At 40.5% G+C, this 19,523-nt stretch overlaps 1 protein-coding gene across 2 annotated transcripts; it reads right to left on the reverse strand.

The window, feature by feature from the left end:
- Window positions 1–561: 561 nt before the first annotated feature.
- LOC310933463 (branched-chain-amino-acid aminotransferase, cytosolic-like) lies at window positions 562–18,865 on the reverse strand. Of its 2 annotated transcripts, XM_083896961.1 has the most exons (18): window positions 18,659–18,865; window positions 18,535–18,573; window positions 17,704–17,801; window positions 16,594–16,660; window positions 16,097–16,188; window positions 14,425–14,529; window positions 14,261–14,328; window positions 13,474–13,570; window positions 8,469–8,540; window positions 6,936–7,136; window positions 6,473–6,583; window positions 5,176–5,295; window positions 4,806–4,969; window positions 2,606–2,748; window positions 2,431–2,516; window positions 2,179–2,319; window positions 2,012–2,086; window positions 562–912 (listed from the first exon to the last, which is right to left on the reverse strand). In XM_083896961.1, the coding sequence occupies exons 1-18, from the start codon at window positions 18,738–18,740 to the stop codon at window positions 871–873; spliced, it is 1,803 nt and encodes a 600-aa protein (XP_083753087.1). In that variant the 5' UTR covers window positions 18,741–18,865; the 3' UTR covers window positions 562–870. The 2 variants fall into 2 exon arrangements, with proteins under 2 accessions (XP_083753087.1, XP_083753086.1); XM_083896960.1 differs by lacking the exons at window positions 13,474–13,570; window positions 14,261–14,328; window positions 14,425–14,529; ... (3 more) ...; window positions 18,535–18,573; window positions 18,659–18,865 and adding an exon at window positions 10,701–10,835.
- Between the last annotated feature and the right edge of the window lie 658 nt (window positions 18,866–19,523).

Genomic DNA, 19,523 nt, shown 5'->3' on the forward strand with positions numbered 1-19,523 from the left:
AGTTTACGGCGGATTTTAAAAAAGATAATGTAACGCAGTCGTGCTACATTTAACGCTTTCATTGTTTCGTCTCAATATTAATAATGAAAAACATTTAATGTAACTTGTTTCTTTTGATACAAGGTCATATCGTTAAAGGTAAATTTGCATGATCGTGTTCAAAAAGGTCACATGTATACATACTGGAGATGATTGTTTCACAATAAAAGAAACTATATTATGCTATAATAGAATCTACTAAAAATCAAACTGTCCACTTTGTTGTGACGGGAAAAAAAAAAAGTCAAATTTCAAACAACTCGTTTAAAATCTAAAAAAAACGTTAAAATTCAAAGATTTCAAGCACCTGCTCGAACCCTGATCATTACACTTCCTGAGTCCTCACTGAGCGTGTGCGTCTCTCGACCAGCAGGGGGCGCCGACGGTAAAGTCTGTATGTCTGCACCTCATAAAACCACACTTTAAAAAAAAAAAACCCTGAACTATCTCTAACTGTAACAGATCTCACCAAACCTCCGTTGTTTTGTTTTGGTTTAACCCCGCCCCCCCCCCCCAGGACTCTGAAGTGCGTAACCTCGAGGTCAAAGGTCGTGTTAAGTCGGGGAAACTTTGCGTTAATATTGCTTTGCGATAAAAAGCCGGCGGCCGCGTCTAAGACCAGCGACCGTCTTTACGTCAGAGTCTGCAGAGGAAAGGACTTCTGTGGAAGTGGTTTTTCCCCCCGAGAAGACGGAAGAGAAGCAGCAGGAGTGTGTAAGTGTGTCCAGAGCGAGGGAAGGAGGGAAGGAAAGGAGAGAAGGGAAGGAGAGAAGGGAGTCTGGCCGTCCAAACTGGAATTATGGGACTGAGTGACGTGTGCAAAATGGCCGTTTAAACGACAAGTGGAGCCCATTCACTGGGTTTGCGTCCGTACTGTAAAAAAAAAAAAACAAGGAAAGAAAAAAAATAAGACTTTTTTTCTGCACTTTACTGTAAAATAATGTTTCTATTTTTATTTCACCATACTTTAAAAAAAAGTTTTTTTCCGGAACTTTAGTTTACTCTGATATTTTGTAAAATCTTAAATGCACTTCACAGGTTTAAAAACATTTGACATTTAATGCACTTTTTAGTGCAATTTATTTTATTTAATTTTTTACTTTTTACTGTAAATTAGTAAAAAAAAAAAAAAGTTTTCCCACTTTGGTATTTACTTAAATGTTTTTACTACGCCTATTTTTTAAAACATTTTAATGACTTTCTTTCATGCCCTACTTTACAACTTTAACGATTTTAGTTTACTGCGATATTTTGTAAAATCTTAAATGCACCTTTTAGATCTTTACTACACCAAAAAATGTGTTTGAACCTTTTACTGTAAAGTAGAAAAAAAGAAAGGTTTTCACACTTAAGTATTTACTCAATGTTTTATGAAATTTTATGCTCCGCCTATTTATTTTTTTTACAAATCCGAATTTTTTCCATGACAAATTTTTGACGACTTTGGTTTACTGTGATATTTTGATAATATTTAAACACTTTACGACACTTAAATTTCACATTTTACTGGCAAATTATTTTATACTTTTTTTCCCTACACTTTAGTAAATTGCGATGTTTTAAATCTTTAGCTTTTGACCACACCCAAAAAAAAATTCTCACTTAATGTTTTTTTTTACTTTTCAAGCTTGACAAAAAAGTTTTGAATTTTTAATACTTACGTTTTGACGCTTTACTTCACTACACTTTCGGACTTTTTTCAGTATTATCTTAGTTGTTTTTATAACTTTTTTCATGGCCTACTTTACGAAAACTTTACGATATTTTCACACCTCAAAGAACGAGTTTCGGTTCCTTCATTTCGCCGATGATACTTTTATTTCCAGAACCGTAACGTGACCATTTCAGCTTGGACTCTAACGATTTAACCTTTGTATCTGTACGTTTGTTTGCAGACCGTTGTCAGTAAAGCTGTAGCACGGTGTGTGAGTAAAAGCTAAGCGCGCAGCATTAGCACCAGATTAGCATTTACCTGAATATCAGTCAGTTCTTTGTGGAACTTCTTTGTCAGATCTGGACCGTTCTGCATCGTCGGGATCTGATACGTCTGAAAGAGAGGAGACAAAAAGCAAACGCTGACACTTTGAACCACGCAGCTTTCCTGAATCAGAGCGGATTTTGACCCGTTTCAATTCCTACCTTTCCTTTGTAGAGGATGGAGCCGACAGGACAGACCACACAGGCCGTCCCTGCGCCGAACACCTCCAGGATCTTGCCGGCGTCCAGAGCCCCGAGAAGCTCCTTCATGGTCATGGTTCGCTCCGTCACCTTAAACTCTCCCTGGAAAACACAGAAACAAACAACCATGGAAAGATGACTTTAGCCTCTCATGGACGTGAAGCCTGGAAATAACAGTGAACCAGTCCAGGTATCCGAGCGTGGTCGTCTTACCCAGGATCTGCCCAGGTCCAGCAGAGACTGTCTGGTGACTCCTGGTAGAATGATGCCATCTAGAGGCGGAGTCAGCAACTCTCTCTCTGCAGACAAACATTTATTAGATTCCTTTTTGCATGTTTTGAGAGAACTACGAGGTTGTTTTTTCTGTCGAGGGTGTGAAGAGTCTGACCTCCTTTGTCGTTGGTCCAGTAGATGAAGAGGTTCATGGTGCCGACCTCGGTGATCTCCTCCTCCTCTCCGTACAACCACAGCACCTGCTGACAGCCACGCTTCACCGCCTCCGTCTGCACCATGATGGTGGGACCATAGTTACTGGACACACAGACGGGGACAGTTAGGGGACAGTAAAAGGATGGTTAGGGGACAGTTAGAGGACAGTTAGAGGACAGTTAGGGGATAGTTACAGGACAGTTAGAGGACAGTTAGAGGACAGTTAGAGGACATAGGGGAAAGTTAGAGGACAGTTAGGGGACCGATACAGGACAGTTAGAGGACAGGGGACAGTTAAAGGACAGTTAGAGGACAGTTAGGGGACAGTTAGGGGACAGTTAGGGGACAGTTAGGGGACAGTTAGGGGAGGACAGTTACGGGACAGTTAAAGGACAGTTAGAGGACAGTTAGAGGACAGGGGCCAGTTACAGGACAGTTAGGGGACAGTTAGAGGACAGGGGACAGTTAGAGGACAGTTAGGGGACAGTTAGGGGAGGACAGTTACGGGACAGTTAGAGGACAGGGGCCAGTTACAGGACAGTTAGGGGACAGTTAAGGGGACAGGGGACAGTTACAGGACAGTTAGAGGACAGTAAGAGGACAGTAAGAGGACAGTAAGAGGACAGGACAGTTAAGAGGACAGTTAGAGGACAGGACAGTTAAGAGGACAGTTAGAGGACAGTTAGAGGACAGTTATGGGACAGTTAAGAGGACACTGGACAGCAGCTGAGTTGTCCTCGGGATGCACTGATTGTGAAGATTCTGAGGCGTCACCATCTCTGAGGTGTGGAGCTTCATGATGGTGAAGCTGTGACTCAAATTAGAGCTGCGACAATTAATCAGTTATTAATCCATTACTAAAAAGGCACAGGGATAAATGTTTGATTATTTGTTGATTTATAAAATGTACAAAAGTAAAAAAAAAATGTTCTTCACTGACGACCTAGTATGTAGTATGGTGCACCTGTTACCACAAGGTGGCAGCAGCAAGCAGTTGGTCAGTGGACTAGTGATGACTTTTCTTCAATGCATTTTTAGAAAATTCAACAAATATTTATGATAATGAATATTTTTTGGGCTAGAAATGCATCAACTATTTCAAGTGTTTAATGATTAAAATTAGTTTCTTTGATTTTTCAGCTTTTCAATCAAATATTTTCTAGTTTCTGTGATTTTTCAGCTTCTTAAATGTGAATATTTTGTAGTTTCTTTGATTTTTCAGCTTTTCAATCATATATGTTATAGTTTCTGTGATTATTCAGCTTCTTAATTCAAATATTTTATAGTTTCTGTCATTTTTCAGCTTCATAAATGCAAATATTTTCCAGTTTCTGTCGATTTTTCAGATTCTTTATCAAATATTTTCTAGTTTCTGTCATTTTTCAGCTTCTTAAATGTGAACACTTCCTGGTTTCTTTGCTCCATAGAACGGAGGAATCATTAAAACTTAATAATTGTGTATTTTTGACCAAACAAAACTTCATTACTTCAAGGTTCTGGAAACATTTTCTGACATTCTACGAGTCAAACAAGTACTGGAGAATTCAACAGAATCACATTCTGATTTATCAGTAATGAAAATCTTGTTGAGTTTGAGCCCGGCAGAAACAGACAGGTGTTTGTTTGTGCTGAGGAGGAAACATGACTAATAAATCTGTCGTCCCTTAAAAATACACAAATCATTGTTTCCTTGAAAGAACACAACGTTTTGTTGTCGTTTCCAAAAAGTTCAAGGAAACAAGTATCCAGGTTTTCTCTGATAACTGCACAATAACACGTCTTTGTCTCTGAAAGTCAACAAAGTCTTTGTCTGCACCATCATAACAATGAGTTTGCATTGTTGTCTCACAGTTTGTAAACCGCTCACTCTCCTTCACCAAAGTCCACAGAGAAAATCAGGGATTTTCAGTGACTGACCTCGTGTGGTCAGTTTGTGTCACTGAGGTTAACTTGAACAGAAGACTTTTGATGCTGAATTGTCAAAATAAGACATTTGAAGTTATTGATGGAGGCAGCAGTGGATCAACGGCTCCTGTGTGCTGTGATGTTAAAACTGGGATTTTTCTCTATGGACTTTGGTGTGGGGCGAGCGAGCGGTTTCTGACGCGACACTCGATTCAGTTTCCATGCAGACAAATGCTGAGAGACGGTGAACTCACCCTCCCATCTTGAAAGCGCCGACGCCTCCTTTACAAGCTCTGACGAACGCGGGGTCGGCCAGAAGAGACACGGGGTTAAAGAATCCTGTGGTGAAGTACGGCCCCACAGGACCCACGATGACGAAGAGCATGGCCTCTCCTGAGCGAGACACGCCGAGAGACGGCTGAGGACGTCAGCGAGGACGCGGGGGGGTGAGAGTTAGTATGAATATGCACAATGAGAAACAGCAGTAAACATATTCTGAATGGAGCGAGGTGCCAGACTAAACCCCGTCATCTATGAGAGGCAAGACAAACCTCTTTTTGTGGAAGCTAAAGGTGAATGTGATGCCTGCGATTGAAAAACACTCGTGTTAAAGCTTTCGTTTACCTCGGTTCCTATGAAGGTGGGTCTGATGTAGAGACTGGCGTCCTGCGAGTAAGGAACCCACTCCTGGTCGACCTCCACCAGCTTCTTGATGCACGACAGCAGTTCACCTTTATCAAAGAGCTGCAGAGGAACAAAATGACACTTTTTTAATCATCAGCATAAGACTAATTATTATTTATTCATCAGCCAATTATGGGCCATTAAATGCTGTTGTTTCCCTAAACCTGGAACTGATGATAATCTCAACCAAAATGATGGAGATTCATTAATTAATGGAGAAAATAATAGTCAGTTGTAGCCCTGATGAACACAGACCATTTTTATGACATTTCCAGCCCCTAAAATTTATGGGACAGTGTTTTTAGTCTCGGGGAGAAGAAACTAAAGACTAATTATGAAAACGTTTGTTTGTAAAATGACAACAAAGCAGCGAGGGGCTAGCAGGCTGTAGCCTGAGGAGGAGGCTGTAACCTGCCTGTAGCCTGAGTAGGAGGCTCTAAACTGCCCGAGGAGGAGGCTGAAGCCTGAGAAGGAGGCTGTAGCCTGCCTGTAGCCTGAGAAGGAGGCTGTAGCCTGAGAAGGAGCCTGTAACCTGCCTGTAGCCTGAGTAGGAGGCTGTAACCTCCCTGTAGCCCGAGGAGGAGCCTGTAGCCTGAGTAGGAGCCTGTAGCCTGAGTAGGAGGCTGTAACCTGCCTGTAGCCTGATGTAGCCTGAGTAGGAGGCTGTAACCTGCCTGTAGCCTGAGTAGGAGGCTGTAACCTCCCTGTAGCCCAAGGAAGAGCCTGTAGCCTGAGTAGGAGGCTGTAACCTGCCTGTAGCCTGAGTAGGAGGCTGTAACCTCCCTGTAGCCCAAGGAGGAGCCTGTAGCCTGAGTAGGAGGCTGTAACCTCCCTGTAGCCCAAGGTGGAGCCTGTAGCCTGAGTAGGAGGCTGTAACCTGCCTGTAGCCTGAGTAGGAGGCTGTAACCTGCCTGTAGCCTGAGTAGGAGGCTGTAACCTGAGGAGGAGGCTGTAGTCTGAGGAGGAGGCTGTAGCCTGAGGAGGAGGAACTAACCTGCCTGAGTAGGAGGCTCTAACCTGCCTGTAGCCTGAGCGGGAGGCTGTAGCCTGAGCGGGAGGCTGTAACCTGAGGAGGAGGCTGTAGCCTGAGGAGGAGGCTGTAGCCTGAGGAGGAGGCTGTAGCCTGAGGAGGAGGCTGTAGCCTGAGGAGGAGGCTGTAGCCTGAGGAGGAGGCTGTAGCCTGAGGAGGAGGCTGTAGCCTGAGGAGGAGGCTGTAACCTAAGGATGAGAAACTCACGGGCAGACAGCTCCTCTCGGCGCTGCGGTGCATCCTCTCCATGTTCAGCATTGGTCTGAAGAGGCGGACTTGGTTGTCGGCGCCACGAAAAGCCTTCATGCCTTCAAAGAGCTGCAGAGGACAAAGAAAACAGACTCTCAGCAGGGATTCACTGTAATATGGTTTGTTTACATAAGTGGAACTGTCCCATTTTGAGCTGTGTCAGCACATTCCTGTCCTCGAATTTGATGTCAACCCAGGTATGGGAAGAGAATCCCGAGTTCTCCTCACAAATGAATCCGTGTCATGCTTTTCTTTTAACTGTATAAATTAAACATGTTTATTATATTTGTATATATCAGTTATCCAGTCCATTCCCATGGAAAATTTCCTGTTTCTCTGCCTCTTAGTAACCTAATCATGATGAGGTTACAGATGTGTGTGTTTCAGTGTGTGTGTGTGTGTGTGTGTGTTCCCCTCTCACCTCTATGGAGTAGTGCAGGGCTGAGGAGGCAGGATGCAGCGACAGGTTCTGGAAAGGTTTGATCTCCGGCTTCTCCCAGCCGCTCTTCTCCGACCAGTTGATGGTCAACATGTGGTCGGAGAACTGTTTGCCGAACACCAGCGTGGACGGGTCGGGCTTGGGCTTGCATGTCGCGTTGCGCTCGATGCTGAGGTCCGCCGCCTGAGTCGAGGACGAGGACGAGCGCACGCCGAAGAACGGCGGAGAAAGACGAGAGGAAGCGAAAGGGGGACGAGACAAAGGAGTGGAGAGCAGAGAAAGGCCACGGACACAGCAACTGATTTTAACTCGGTATTATTGGCAGAGCATGCTTTCACAGGACAATTAGTGGAAGAGCGGACGCGTCGGCTTCATTAAGTTCAATTAAACTGAATTAAATAATGACAACGGGCAGACAGTGAGGGAAAGACAGAGGGAAAACAACAGTTTATATTCATCATCTCGACTCCAGAGACTGCAGGCACCATGGCGCGTTCCACTTGGCGTCAGAAGTCGGTATTTGCGTAGCCTGGAGTCTGGGGAGGGCGTCGACCACACCTCCCACTTTCAAGAGGCGTGGCCAACGGGCGTAGATCAATATGTACGCAATTGGACGGACCTACAACCAACTGCGTAACAAATGTCGATAACCTCTCTTATTGTAGTTTTCTAGCAGAGACGGTTATCTCTCGGAAAGTCGTAGCAGCCCCATACCCCGACCTGTGATTCCAAGATGTCTGCCGCTCCACTCCCGTCGCTAGTAAAAAAGCTTGGCTATATTTAACGCGAAGGTAACGAAAATCGGTCATAAACATCGTACTGTTCACATCTGTGTGCGTGGACATGTTGCAACGCCATGTAAACGCTAGAGCTGAAATGATTAATCGATGAATCGATTACTAAATTAATCGCCAACTATTTTGATAATCGATTACAAGCTTTTTTTTCATGATTAAAACAAGATTTCTGATCGTTTTAGCTTCTTAAATGTGAACATTTTCCTCGTTTCTTTGCTCCACATAACAAAGAAATCATTAAAACGGAATCATTTTGGTTTGTGGACAAAACAAAGACATTCAAGAACATCGTCGTTTACAGGTTTGACGAACACTGATAAACGGTTTTTAACATTTTCTGACATTTTATGGACCAAACGATTCATCGATTAATCGAGAAAATAATCGACAGATTAATCGATTACGAAAATAATCGTTAGTTGCAGCTCTAGTAAACGCACAAACTACCATGTTGGAAGCAAGTCATTTTTGCTTGAGCCAATTTTACTTTTGCCATTTAGTTTCTTCTGTAGTGAAATTCAGGTTTAAATCCGATTATATCACGAATCCTTACGAACAACCGCAAGCCCACGATACATTTGTCGCTAGTTTTTTTTTTTCCTCAATTGGAACACGGTCGACCCGAGTACCGACTTCTGACGTAATTGGAACAACAAACCCCATGGAGCGGAGGTAACCGGGGAGAAACAACAGCGTTAACAACGTGGTCCAGGGTTACCTTAAAGGAGCTGGACAATCGCAGCGAGCCCGTGGAGAAAGGGAGGGACTGGACAAGTCGTGCATGAAGAGCCTGCAAATGAAGACATAAAAGCTGGGAATGTAACCGTGTTGTCGACATCACAATTAAAGAAAAGTGTCTTAGATGTGATTTTCAGTCACTTCCACTCTTTAAATCCTAACTGAAACCCGACTGCTATCGTCCTCGCTGACACTGTAACCTGTTTAACTTGTTTCTTTGTTTCCTTGTGGGTTTTATTGTTTTTATTTCTTTGTCACAGAGTGCTAAAAAAGGCCAACTATAAATCAAATGCATGATTATTACTCAGTGGTCAGTTTATTAGGAACACAAAGAGCAGTGTAAAAACAACAACGCACTCATGTACCTTTGTCGTCACCTTGAGTGTGTGTGACACACGCGTCACATGTGTTCGACCACAAATAGAACCAGGCTGTAAAGGGTTTACGATGCAAGGAAAACAAGGAAAACGCAAGGTGAAAATGACTTGTCCTGATTTTGACAATCATCAACCATGTTTAATGTGTACAATTTAAATGTGTTTTAATGACCTGGAGAACTTATTGTACTTTTACAACAGTTTTAGAGGTGAATACCTTTCGTATTTTTATACCTACTTCATTTCCTGGAAAATGTGCAAGTACTTCTTAGATATGGTGCAATATTGGGTACTTTTAATGACCTGTAGAACTTTGGGTACATTTTATTTTAGTTGACAATTATCAACCAGTTTTAGATATTTTTTAATTAACTGTAGCACTGCACGGATGTATACAGTATGTGGTACTTGTACACCTTTGGAATTAACTGGGGCTCCACTCCTTGTACTTTTTGGATACTGGTACTTTTACACTGGAGTACTTTAGGCCAGTTTTAGATGTGTACGATATACCTTTTGTACTTTTATATACCTTCTTCATTACCTGGAAGACTTCAAGTACTATGTGCAATTTCTGATACTTTTTTATGACCTTTAGAATAAGAACCTTGGATAATTTATAATAATTTATTTAAGTAACCATAGCACTTCAGGTACATTTAAGAAGTGTACAATATCTAATACTTTTAGACTTCAGTCAACAATATTTGGTACTTTCATACCATTTTAAATGTTAACAAAATACCTATTTTTTTTATTTACTCTTAAACCGTTTTACCTGAAAAACCACATGGAGTACTTTCAGAACACCTAGTACTTTCTTTAAATTTAGTGGAGTATTTCATGTTATTTAGGACGTGTGCAGTATCTCGGGTAAGAGATAATGTTGTTGACAATGTAATTAGTTGTTGTTCAGGATAAACGTTGCCACGTCACGCGGGGCAGGAATGCGTTTAATTAACGCTTAGTGGAATCTAAACCACTTGAGTTTGTGTTCAGTTGAACGGATGATGCAAGTTTTGTCCTCATTGCGAGCACGAGTCAAAGCAGTAAAGTCAAACTCTAACGTAGCCATTGTTAGCATCGACGCCGGCTAGCCTCGTACTTGAGCGAGCTAGCTAGCAGCGACTTAGCTAACATCTTTAATAGCGACAAATGCGAAACACGTAGTAATAATATAGTAAACATACACACAATGCGGGTCATATAAAAGCACATACGTGTCTTAAAACACACAAAAACATGCCATTTTACAGCCCCAGACCAGATTCCTTTGGCAAATCTAACAATTAAACAAACACGTTCTTGTTTTGAAAAGTGTACATACATATTTGTATATGGTTATTAATGTTTCAGCATTTGTTGGATATATTTTGCAATTCGGCATACTTTTTATAAACCAGAGGCACGTACTTTTTAAAGAAAAACGCAACTATTTACTGGATCCGAGTAGTGTGTTAATCCGTGTGAAGTTAGGTCACTTAAAAAAAAAACTAAATCACAATAAAACACGGTTTAAATTGTTAGACGAATTGAAGATCAGGTAGAGAAAGGTTTATATCCGAAATCGTGTCCTGCTCAGGCTGTGCACGGTTTCACGGTGAAGCGCGAACAATTTTGGTTTCCATTTTTTCTGAATGAGGTTTGGTTTGCGTGTCCTCTCCCGTGCTGCTGCCGCCAGCGTCGGCGGGACAGTAGCGGGGACAGAAGCAGCCGATCAAAGGTCGCGTTATCACCGTCTGCCTCCTTATCTTTATGACGCAGTGAATCATTCACCAGCACAGTCGAAATATAAACAGACACACACTTAATTCGCCACAGGTCACTGAACTCACCGTCCGGAACGCTGCCATGTCCGCTACGTAATGACGATCCCGTTTATTCGCCCGTGTGGAAACAACAAACTCGGATCAAAGTCAAATAGAGTTCCGCTTTGAAACGAAGACACGCAGACGGAGCTGAGGGGGGGGGGGGGGGGTAAATGTGACAATATTGACGGTTGAACTCTTTTCAAATGTATATTAAAAACTATTTTAAATGAGCGACAGTTGAAATCTAAGGTTTTATTGATCCGTGGAGTCACCGGAGGCCTGACAAAAAGCGTGACGTTTCATTGGTGCGGTTATTAAAGGTCAGCGAGGCGGACGATGATTGGTCCCTGAGGGGGAGTGGACCGGACCGGCTCATGTTACACGGAAACTCGGTCTGACAAGAAGCACAAACCAAAGAATGAAAATAATCTTTCGCTTACACGTGGTGTTGACATTCTGAGCGATCCGATCGTTGTTGGAATCACAGTGTGTCACATTTAGGAGGATTTACAGGCTCCAGATTAAACATGCTAAGCACATAAAGTACGTTTGTACGAGCGTATCGTATTCACGTAGCCGGTAGCGTATTCACGTAGCCAGAAGGTCCAAGTTGGCTTGGTTAGCCACTGTTAGCAATAGCAATAACGCTCAACACTTGATTTTGTCATTTTAAAAACAACGTTGCAGCGCGTCGACGCATTAAAACATGTAAACATTACCGCGCGTACGCCTGATTTTTTACGACAAAATTGCGACTAACAGTAAAAGAAGCAACATTTGTACAAGTGGCGGCCATTTTGGAATCCCATGACACAGTTGGTGATGTTGGTGGAAATCTGACTGGAGCACACCTTTAATTTCATTTTGTGACTTTAAATATTGTGATAATGTGAGTTTTTGATGTAAAATATCTTGAAATAATTTTGTAACTTAAATATCGTGATATCGTTCTGTGACGTGAATATCGCGATAATATCGTATCGCGGTGTCTTTGGCGATGTATATAGATTTTGCTTTTATTTTTAAAGCTGCAGTGTGTAACTTTTTTTCAAATTTTTCCACCTCTGATTGACGAATGTTATTCGACTGAGGGAGCCGTTGTGTGTATACAGCAGCCGAGCAGGGATGGGCGGGGACAGGAAGCGTTTTTGAGCAGGAGAATTCGCTTCTCAAACACATTTCTTTGCGTTTTCGCTCAAACTCGTCGCTAGCTCGACGCTCCTCTGTCTGTCTGACCTGTCTGTCTTGACGTTAAATCACTTCCTGTGTGCAGCGCGGCAACACGACGCGAGTCGTGTACGATGTGGCGTGTTTATATAGGTTACGACGTGCTACAGCTTTAAACGTAAACAGGGCTGAGTCTCACACACTGATTTTTGGTATCAAGCTTTAATTGATTTGATCCATCTTGATTAGCCAGCTCAGCTAACAACCATGAGGAGGCTGCGGAGAGTCCGGACCGGATCAGGACCGGATCAGGACCGGATCAGGACGGGATCTTGGTCTTGATGCCGTAGTCGAGCTCAGCTCCTCCGCTGAACAGCAGGTCAATCCCGGTGCAGTAAGTAGCATCAGCAGCGAGAAACAGGACGGCCAGTCCACACTCTTCCTCTGTCCCCATTCGACCCATCAGCTGTTTGAGAAGGAAAACACAACAATTTGTCGTTGTTGTTGCGTCTGTGTGTGAACACAACAACAGAAACACCACTGAACGTGGTCACGATCGGAGTCCTCTGTTAAATACTGACATTTGGGACATTTCCTTTGCTAAATGTTGGAGATTAAAGTATGTTTTCGGGATTTTTAAGTCTTTTTAACTCATTTGGAAGGTTTTTAGTTTGTCAGTTAAAAACAGAAATGTTAAATGTAAAGGTTCATTCTGTAATAAGGAAAAACACAGTTGACGCGTGTAAATCCGCCATTTTATTTACCTCCACCAGGGGGAGAAACCGAAAGAAGAGGAAGGTCAGTCTCTATTAAAAGTTCACATTACTGTTGAGTTATATTCACCGACTGTGTCCTTGAAGTTTAAATTATTGTTGTCTAAAGATAATAAAACATAATTCCACTTTTTAGTTATTTGATAAAGAATGAGTAAATAAGATAATAATAATAATAAGATATAAATAATAGATCATCAGACAAAAACATCACAGGTGTCTTTTAATTAATGACAATTTTAATAATTTAGTGTCTGAAGCCCGATCAAAGGCCATTTACCATTTCAAACTGGACCGTACCATGATTTACCGGCTAGAGATAAAACATACCAAACACATTAAGTACATTTGTATGAGTGTGTCGTACGTTAAAATCACAATAAATTGGTTTGACGTAGCCAGAAGGTTGGAGGTTGGACTAGGGAGCGACGTCTCCTCCCAGTTAGCCTGGTTAGCCCCTGTTAGCAATAGCAATAACGCTCAACACTTGATTTCGTCATTGTAAAAACAGTGTAGCATCGCGTCCACGCATTAAAACATGTAAACATTTCCGTGTGTGTAAGACTGATTAAAGACAAAAGTGCGATTAACAGTAAAAGAAGCAACATCTGTACAAGTGGCAGCCATCTTGGAATCCCAAACCGAACCGTACCATGATGGCAACACAGCACAGGGATCAGATCAGTTCAGTCTGTCGGGTAAGTAAACTCTGACGACTTAAAACCATCACGGGTCCCGATCATTTTTTGGCAGAAGCTTTTCCTGCCAATATGGCAGAGTAAACAAAGCTAACTCTCAAAGCTAACTCTCAAAGCTAACTCCTAAACCAGGTCTGAACAGAACCAACGAAAACTCACCTGACACTTTTCTCCCAGCTCAATGGTGGCGGCGGCGTCTGGAGTGTGTCCGGCTAACTCCTCCCACAGCGGCGTCATTACGTTACCTGGAGAGAAGCTGCGACACAAAGAGCGACGTCACCTCCGAGTTTCACCGTGACGTACGCTAATGAAACGTTACTATGGTTACGACTGATTTACCGAGGAACAAAAATACAACAAAAGGTGAAATTTATCTGTAAAAGTAGCACAACATTTTTACGATTGATGCGAGTGGCAGCCATTTTGAAACCGAATCTTGGGATTTGTGACGTTGCTCCGACTTTTTTTCCAACAGGACTGGGAAATTCCAACTTCCGATCACAACTGGAAGATACCATTTAGTGAACGCACTCACAGATTTACTAAGGGCTTGAAAAATAAAGTAAACGTTGGAGCTTTAAAGTAAAACACGTTATGTACGTATATTTTATTATATGTATATATATATATATTTTTAGTTTTTTTTCTATGATTGATTCTGATTTCATTTGCCATTTTTTTAATTGCTCAATTTTGCTAATCTTTGTTTAATATTTTTAATAAATCTGAGGAATTTTAAATTGCTGTTTGGATTCTTTTTTAATCACAAATACTTCTAAAACAAACATTTTTGATGAAAAAACGTTGGTTAAATTTAAGTTTAAATGTTTCAAACTGTGAAAACTGTGGAGTTTGTTTAACTTTAAATATTTTTAAATGTGTTTAATTTAATTTAATTTAATTTAATTGTCTTATTTTTTCCTGTGTAAAGGAAACACTTCCTCACCAGTTCACTCTGACACTGTAGCGACTCTCGTCCACAGCCATGGCCTTTGTCATGGAGACGATCGCCCCCTTGTGGAGAAAACGTCACATGACAGGACTGTGTGAGAGCAGCAGCAGCAGTTACTGTTGTTTCTGTTGTTGTTGTTGTTGTTGTGATGGACTCACCTTCGTGGCGACGTACGGTGCCGCGTCCTTCTGCCCGATGGTCGCAACCAGACTGGACACGTTTACGATGCTTCCACGACGCTGACGCAAATACGGCAACGCATACTGAGAAAGAGAGAGAGAGAGTGAGACCTCCTGTGAAATCAAAGATCCTACACAGAGACCTCCTGTGAAATCAAAGATCCTACACAGAGACCTCCTCATCCAAACTGATCATGTCATCGTGTTATTTTATTCCTCTATATTCATATATATATGGATTAATCCGGGCTGAACTAAGCCTCAAATCGAGTAATACGTCACCATGGTGATTCATTCTTTGCTTTAGCCAAAGAATATTTGTTGTCTTTTTACATTTAAACTGTGAGACGAGGAAACTATTTTAAAGAGCAAATATGATGATGTCAGCTGAGCCGTGAGCGAAGAGCTCATTTGAATTTTTTTTCTTCCTTTTTTAGGTTTTATTTGTAGGACACTTCTGCTTTTTTACATGGAATCATGACATATATAACCTCAGTTTATACTATGGAAGAGTGTAGAAGAACAAGAACAATATAGAACACTGTAGAACAGTATAGAACATTATAAAGGAGTATAGAACAACACTATAGAAGAGTATAGAACACTATAGAACACTGTAGAAGAGTATAGAGTATAGAACAGTATAGAAGAACACCATAAAACACTATAGAACAGTATATATTCTATAGTGTTCTATACTAGAACATTATAGAACACTATAGAAGAGTATAGAACACTATAGAACAGTATAGAAGAACATTATGGAAGAACATTATAGAACACTACAGACCATTATAGAAGAGTATAGAACAGTATAGAAGAACACTATAGAACATTATAGAAGAGTATAGAACAGTATAGAAGAACACTATAGAACATTATAGAAGAGTATAGAACAGTATAGAAGAACACTATAGAACATTATAGTACACTATAGAAGAGTATAGAAGAACACTGTAGAAGAGTATAGAACACTATAGAACAGTATAGAAGAACATTATGGAAGAACATTATAGAACACTATAGAAGAGTATAGAAGAACACTGTAGAAGAGTATAGAACACTATAGAACAGTATAGAAGAACATTATAGAACACTACAGACCATTATAGAAGAGTATAGAACAGTATAGAAGAACACTATAGAACATTATAGTACACTATAGAAGAGTATAGAAGAACACTGTAGAAGAGTATAGAACACTATAGAAGAGTATAGAACAGTATAGAAGAACATAATGGAAGAACATTATAGAACACTATAGAACAGTATAGAAGAACACTATAGAACATTATGGAGTACAGATGGAAATTAGCCTCTGGGCTATAATCTGGCGCATTTAAATGTACTTTTGTATATGTTCATTAATGTGCATTGTCCTGATATAAATAAATTATAGTACACTATAGAACAGTATAGAGCACTATAGAACATTATAGTACACTATAGAACAGTACAGAACACTATAGAACAGTATAGAAGAACACTATAGAAGGGTATATAACACTATAGAACAGTATAGAACACTATAGAAGAGTATAAAAACCGCTGCTTTGCTCACATACTTGCTGTGAGTATTTATATTGCGTTTCTTTTTTAGTAATCAGTTGTACTTTTACCCTGACGACTAAAAAGGACGTGTGTGCATTACTTTAGAAGCCAGGAAGTAGCTGATGAGGTTCAGATTGAGCAGATCTCTGAACTCGTCTGCCGTCGTGTCGTCGGTGGCTTTGTGAGGTGGATCTGAAGGAAAAGAGAGGAAGAGAAAGGAAAAAAACCACACAAATGATGCAACACTCGCACCTCGTGTCCTCGTCTGAGGTTCTGCTGAGAAAAAGTGCTGAACTCGGTGTTTGTGTTGCTTTGTCAAACAGCTCAATCCAACCTCTCACCAAAGTCCATGCAGAAAATCAACTACACATGTCTGATTTTGACAATTCGGCATCAAAAGTCCTGCGTTTTAGATTCACCTCGGTGACACAAAGTGACCACACGAGGCAGCAGCAGACCAGCAGCTCCTGTGTCGCCGCGAGCTAAAAATCACTGGTTTTCTCTATGGACTTTGGTGTGGGGAGAGTGAGCGAGTGAAAGAGTGAAATATTTTTGTGACCGAGAGCAGGTTTCAAGAGACAATAAAGTGAGACTGACGCCAGCCGGCGTTGTTGACGAGGCAGTCGATGTGTCCGTGCTGCTCCACGGTGAAGTCGATCAGTCTCTGCAGAGAAAAGACATAAAGGAAAAGTCAGGAAGTCAAACAGAGACCTGAAAAACCTGATCCTGATCCAGAGCAAACAATGGAAAGAAACACAGACCAGGCCGGGGTTAAAGGTCACGGTTTCACTGTAAAGTAACGTTATTATTGCTATTATTATTATTATTATTCTTTAATCTGACACCGGCTGATAAACTAGCATCACAGAGTAAAAGAATTCAAATAAAAAGCTTTAATTATGAACAAAAAATGTTTTTTCTAATCATTAACATTGACGTTTGTGTGGTTTAGTCGAGTTTGGATTGAATATTTTGCGTTACGAGTGCTGTCAAACGTTGACGCGTCAACAGCGTATACCAGCGTCGACGTTAACGCACGTCGCGTTTCCGTGACGACCGACCGAAAAAAGACGCGCGCGACGTCACGTTTGCGCGACTCCCCGATTTGTTCAAATGAGTCTCTAAAGTAACGCTAACCTTTAAAAACGGAGGCACACGTACGCAGTTACACAGGTACGCTAACGTTATTTGTAGCGCTGCTCTTTTCCTTTAATAGACAGACCGATCCGGTTCCACTGTAGGCTAACGCTAACAGCGCTAAAAGGAGCTAACGCAGCTAACGCAGCTAACGGTAAGCTAACTGGTAAACGGTGCCCGGGCTACGGTGTGGCGGCACGCAAACATGACGTCACGCGCGCCTTTTTGCAGTCAGTCGTCATGGAAACGTGTCGTGTTTTAGCGCGTTAACATGTGTTAACATGCGTTAACATGCGTTAACACGTGCTAACCTTTTGCACAGCGCTAGTTATTGTTATTGTCTTGTATTTACATTGTTTTACTTAATTTGAGAGTTTTTCTGATTTTAAGCAGCAAACAAAAATGTTGTGTTTTTTTAAGAAAAGACCGGGGTATTTATTGACACTGTGGAGGTTTGTGTCGCCCCCCTAGTGTACCGTAGTGGCATTGCAGGTGATAATAAAAATTGCAGGTGGCATTGCAGGTGATAATAAAAATAATAAAAGTTTTACACAGTGTCGTGTTTTATACCTTTATGTCGTCCTCTTTGGAAATGTCACATGAGATGAATTTGCATGACCCCGGTCCTGCTTTGTTTAGCTCCGCCTCCAGAGCCTCACCTGCTGCAACTGTTGAAAGAACAAAGAAGAAGAGAAACGAGGAAAATTAAATAAACATATTATTGTTTTAAAAAAAAAAAACTTTATTGTGTCAAACATTTACTTCTATGTACGTCATCAATACATTTGAGATTAGACTAGATTATGTTGGACGAGATTAGACTTGACTAAATTAGATTGGATTTGGTTACATTAGACTAGATTAGATTACATTAGAATAGACTAGTTTAGATTTCATAAAACTAAATTATATTATTATAATAATACATTTGATTTGAAAAGCCATTTCCAAGTCAAATAAAACACAAACATCAAACACACCGAGGTTAAAAACATAAAACAGATAATTATTGCACTAAACTAGTTCAGATTACACCACACTAGATTAGATGAGATTAAATTAGACTAAGTTAAATGTGACTAGACTGAATTAGATTACACTAAAATACATTGGATTAAACTAGAACTGATTCAACTAGAATAGATCAGTCCATCTTGGACTAGATTAGATTAGATTAGACCACTGATACATTCATAATAATAATAATAATAATAATAATAATAATAATAATAAAAGTACATTTAAAAAATGTTAGAATTTAAGTTAAAATATAAATCAATATTTCTGTGAAAAAGTACATCATACATATTAGAACACAAACTTAATTCAACTTAATTATTAATAATAATAATGATGATTTAATCCCGACATTTGACCCAGATTAAAGTCAGATTAACTCACCTCCTCTGGCACAGAACACCACTTTAGCGCCGTTTCTCACTGAAAACGCAAGGGAATAAATTGGGATTATCGTGAGCAGATTAACACAGAAACATTTGTTGAGATTAAAGTGTGTATTAGTCACCAAACACAGAGACGATTCCTCTGCCCACGCCCTTCGAGCCTCCGCTCACGATCGACACTTTGTTCTCGAACCTCAGCGACATTTTCTTTTTTTTTTCACGCCGCGTCTGAAAAAACGCTGTGAACGTTGAGATTAACGCAGAAAAAGTGACGCTGAGGCAGAAAAAGTGACGCTTGTGTCATGAGCGAGAGTCAAGTGAACCTCATGACTTCTTCTTCCGTCTGAAACCTTTGAAAAAAACACGTGTATGTCGCCACCTGGTGGCCGAGAGCCGGAAGTGACGTGACCATGTTTATAATATCAACGTTTATATGTCAGATTATTTCAAATACAACCACATATTCTTTTAAATTGCACTAGATTGAGATTAGATTAGGACACTGTAGATATGTAGTATAACTAGTCCAGATTAAGACTGTAGATATATAGTATAACTAGATTAGATTAGGACTGTAGATATGTATTATAGCTAGTTTAGATTAAGACTACAGATATGTAGTATAACTAGATTAGATTAGGATTGTAGATATATAGTATAGCTAGTTTAGATTAGGATTGTAGATATGTAGTATGACTAGATTAGAGTAGGACTACAGATATGTATTATAGCTAGTTTAGATTAGGACTGTAGATATGTAGTATAACTAGATTAGATTAGGATTGTAGATATATAGTATAGCTAGTTTAGATTAGGATTTTAGATATGTATTATAGCTAGTTTAGATTAGGACTACAGATATGTAGTATAACTAGATTAGATTAGGATTGTAGATATGTAGTATAACTAGTTTAGATTAGGATTGTAGATATGTAGTATAACTAGTTTAGATTAGGATTGTAGATATGTAGTATAACTAGTTTAGAT

This window comes from Microchirus variegatus (genome assembly GCF_963457635.1).
Source record: "Microchirus variegatus genome assembly, chromosome: 10".
In the NCBI taxonomy this organism is placed as follows: domain Eukaryota; kingdom Metazoa; phylum Chordata; class Actinopteri; order Pleuronectiformes; family Soleidae; genus Microchirus; species Microchirus variegatus.

Coding starts and splice junctions, on each gene's coding strand:
- LOC310933463 (XM_083896961.1), bottom strand. CDS start 18,740: ATGTCGCTGAGGTTCGAGAACAAAGTGTCGATCGTGAGCGGAGGCTCG. Junction 16,661..17,703: donor CCAAAGAGGACGACATAAAG/GTATAAAACACG, acceptor TTTTCTCTGCAG/AGACTGATCGACTTCACCGT. Junction 2,749..4,805: donor GGCGCTTTCAAGATGGGAGG/GTGAGTTCACCG, acceptor CTGTGTGTCCAG/TAACTATGGTCCCACCATCA.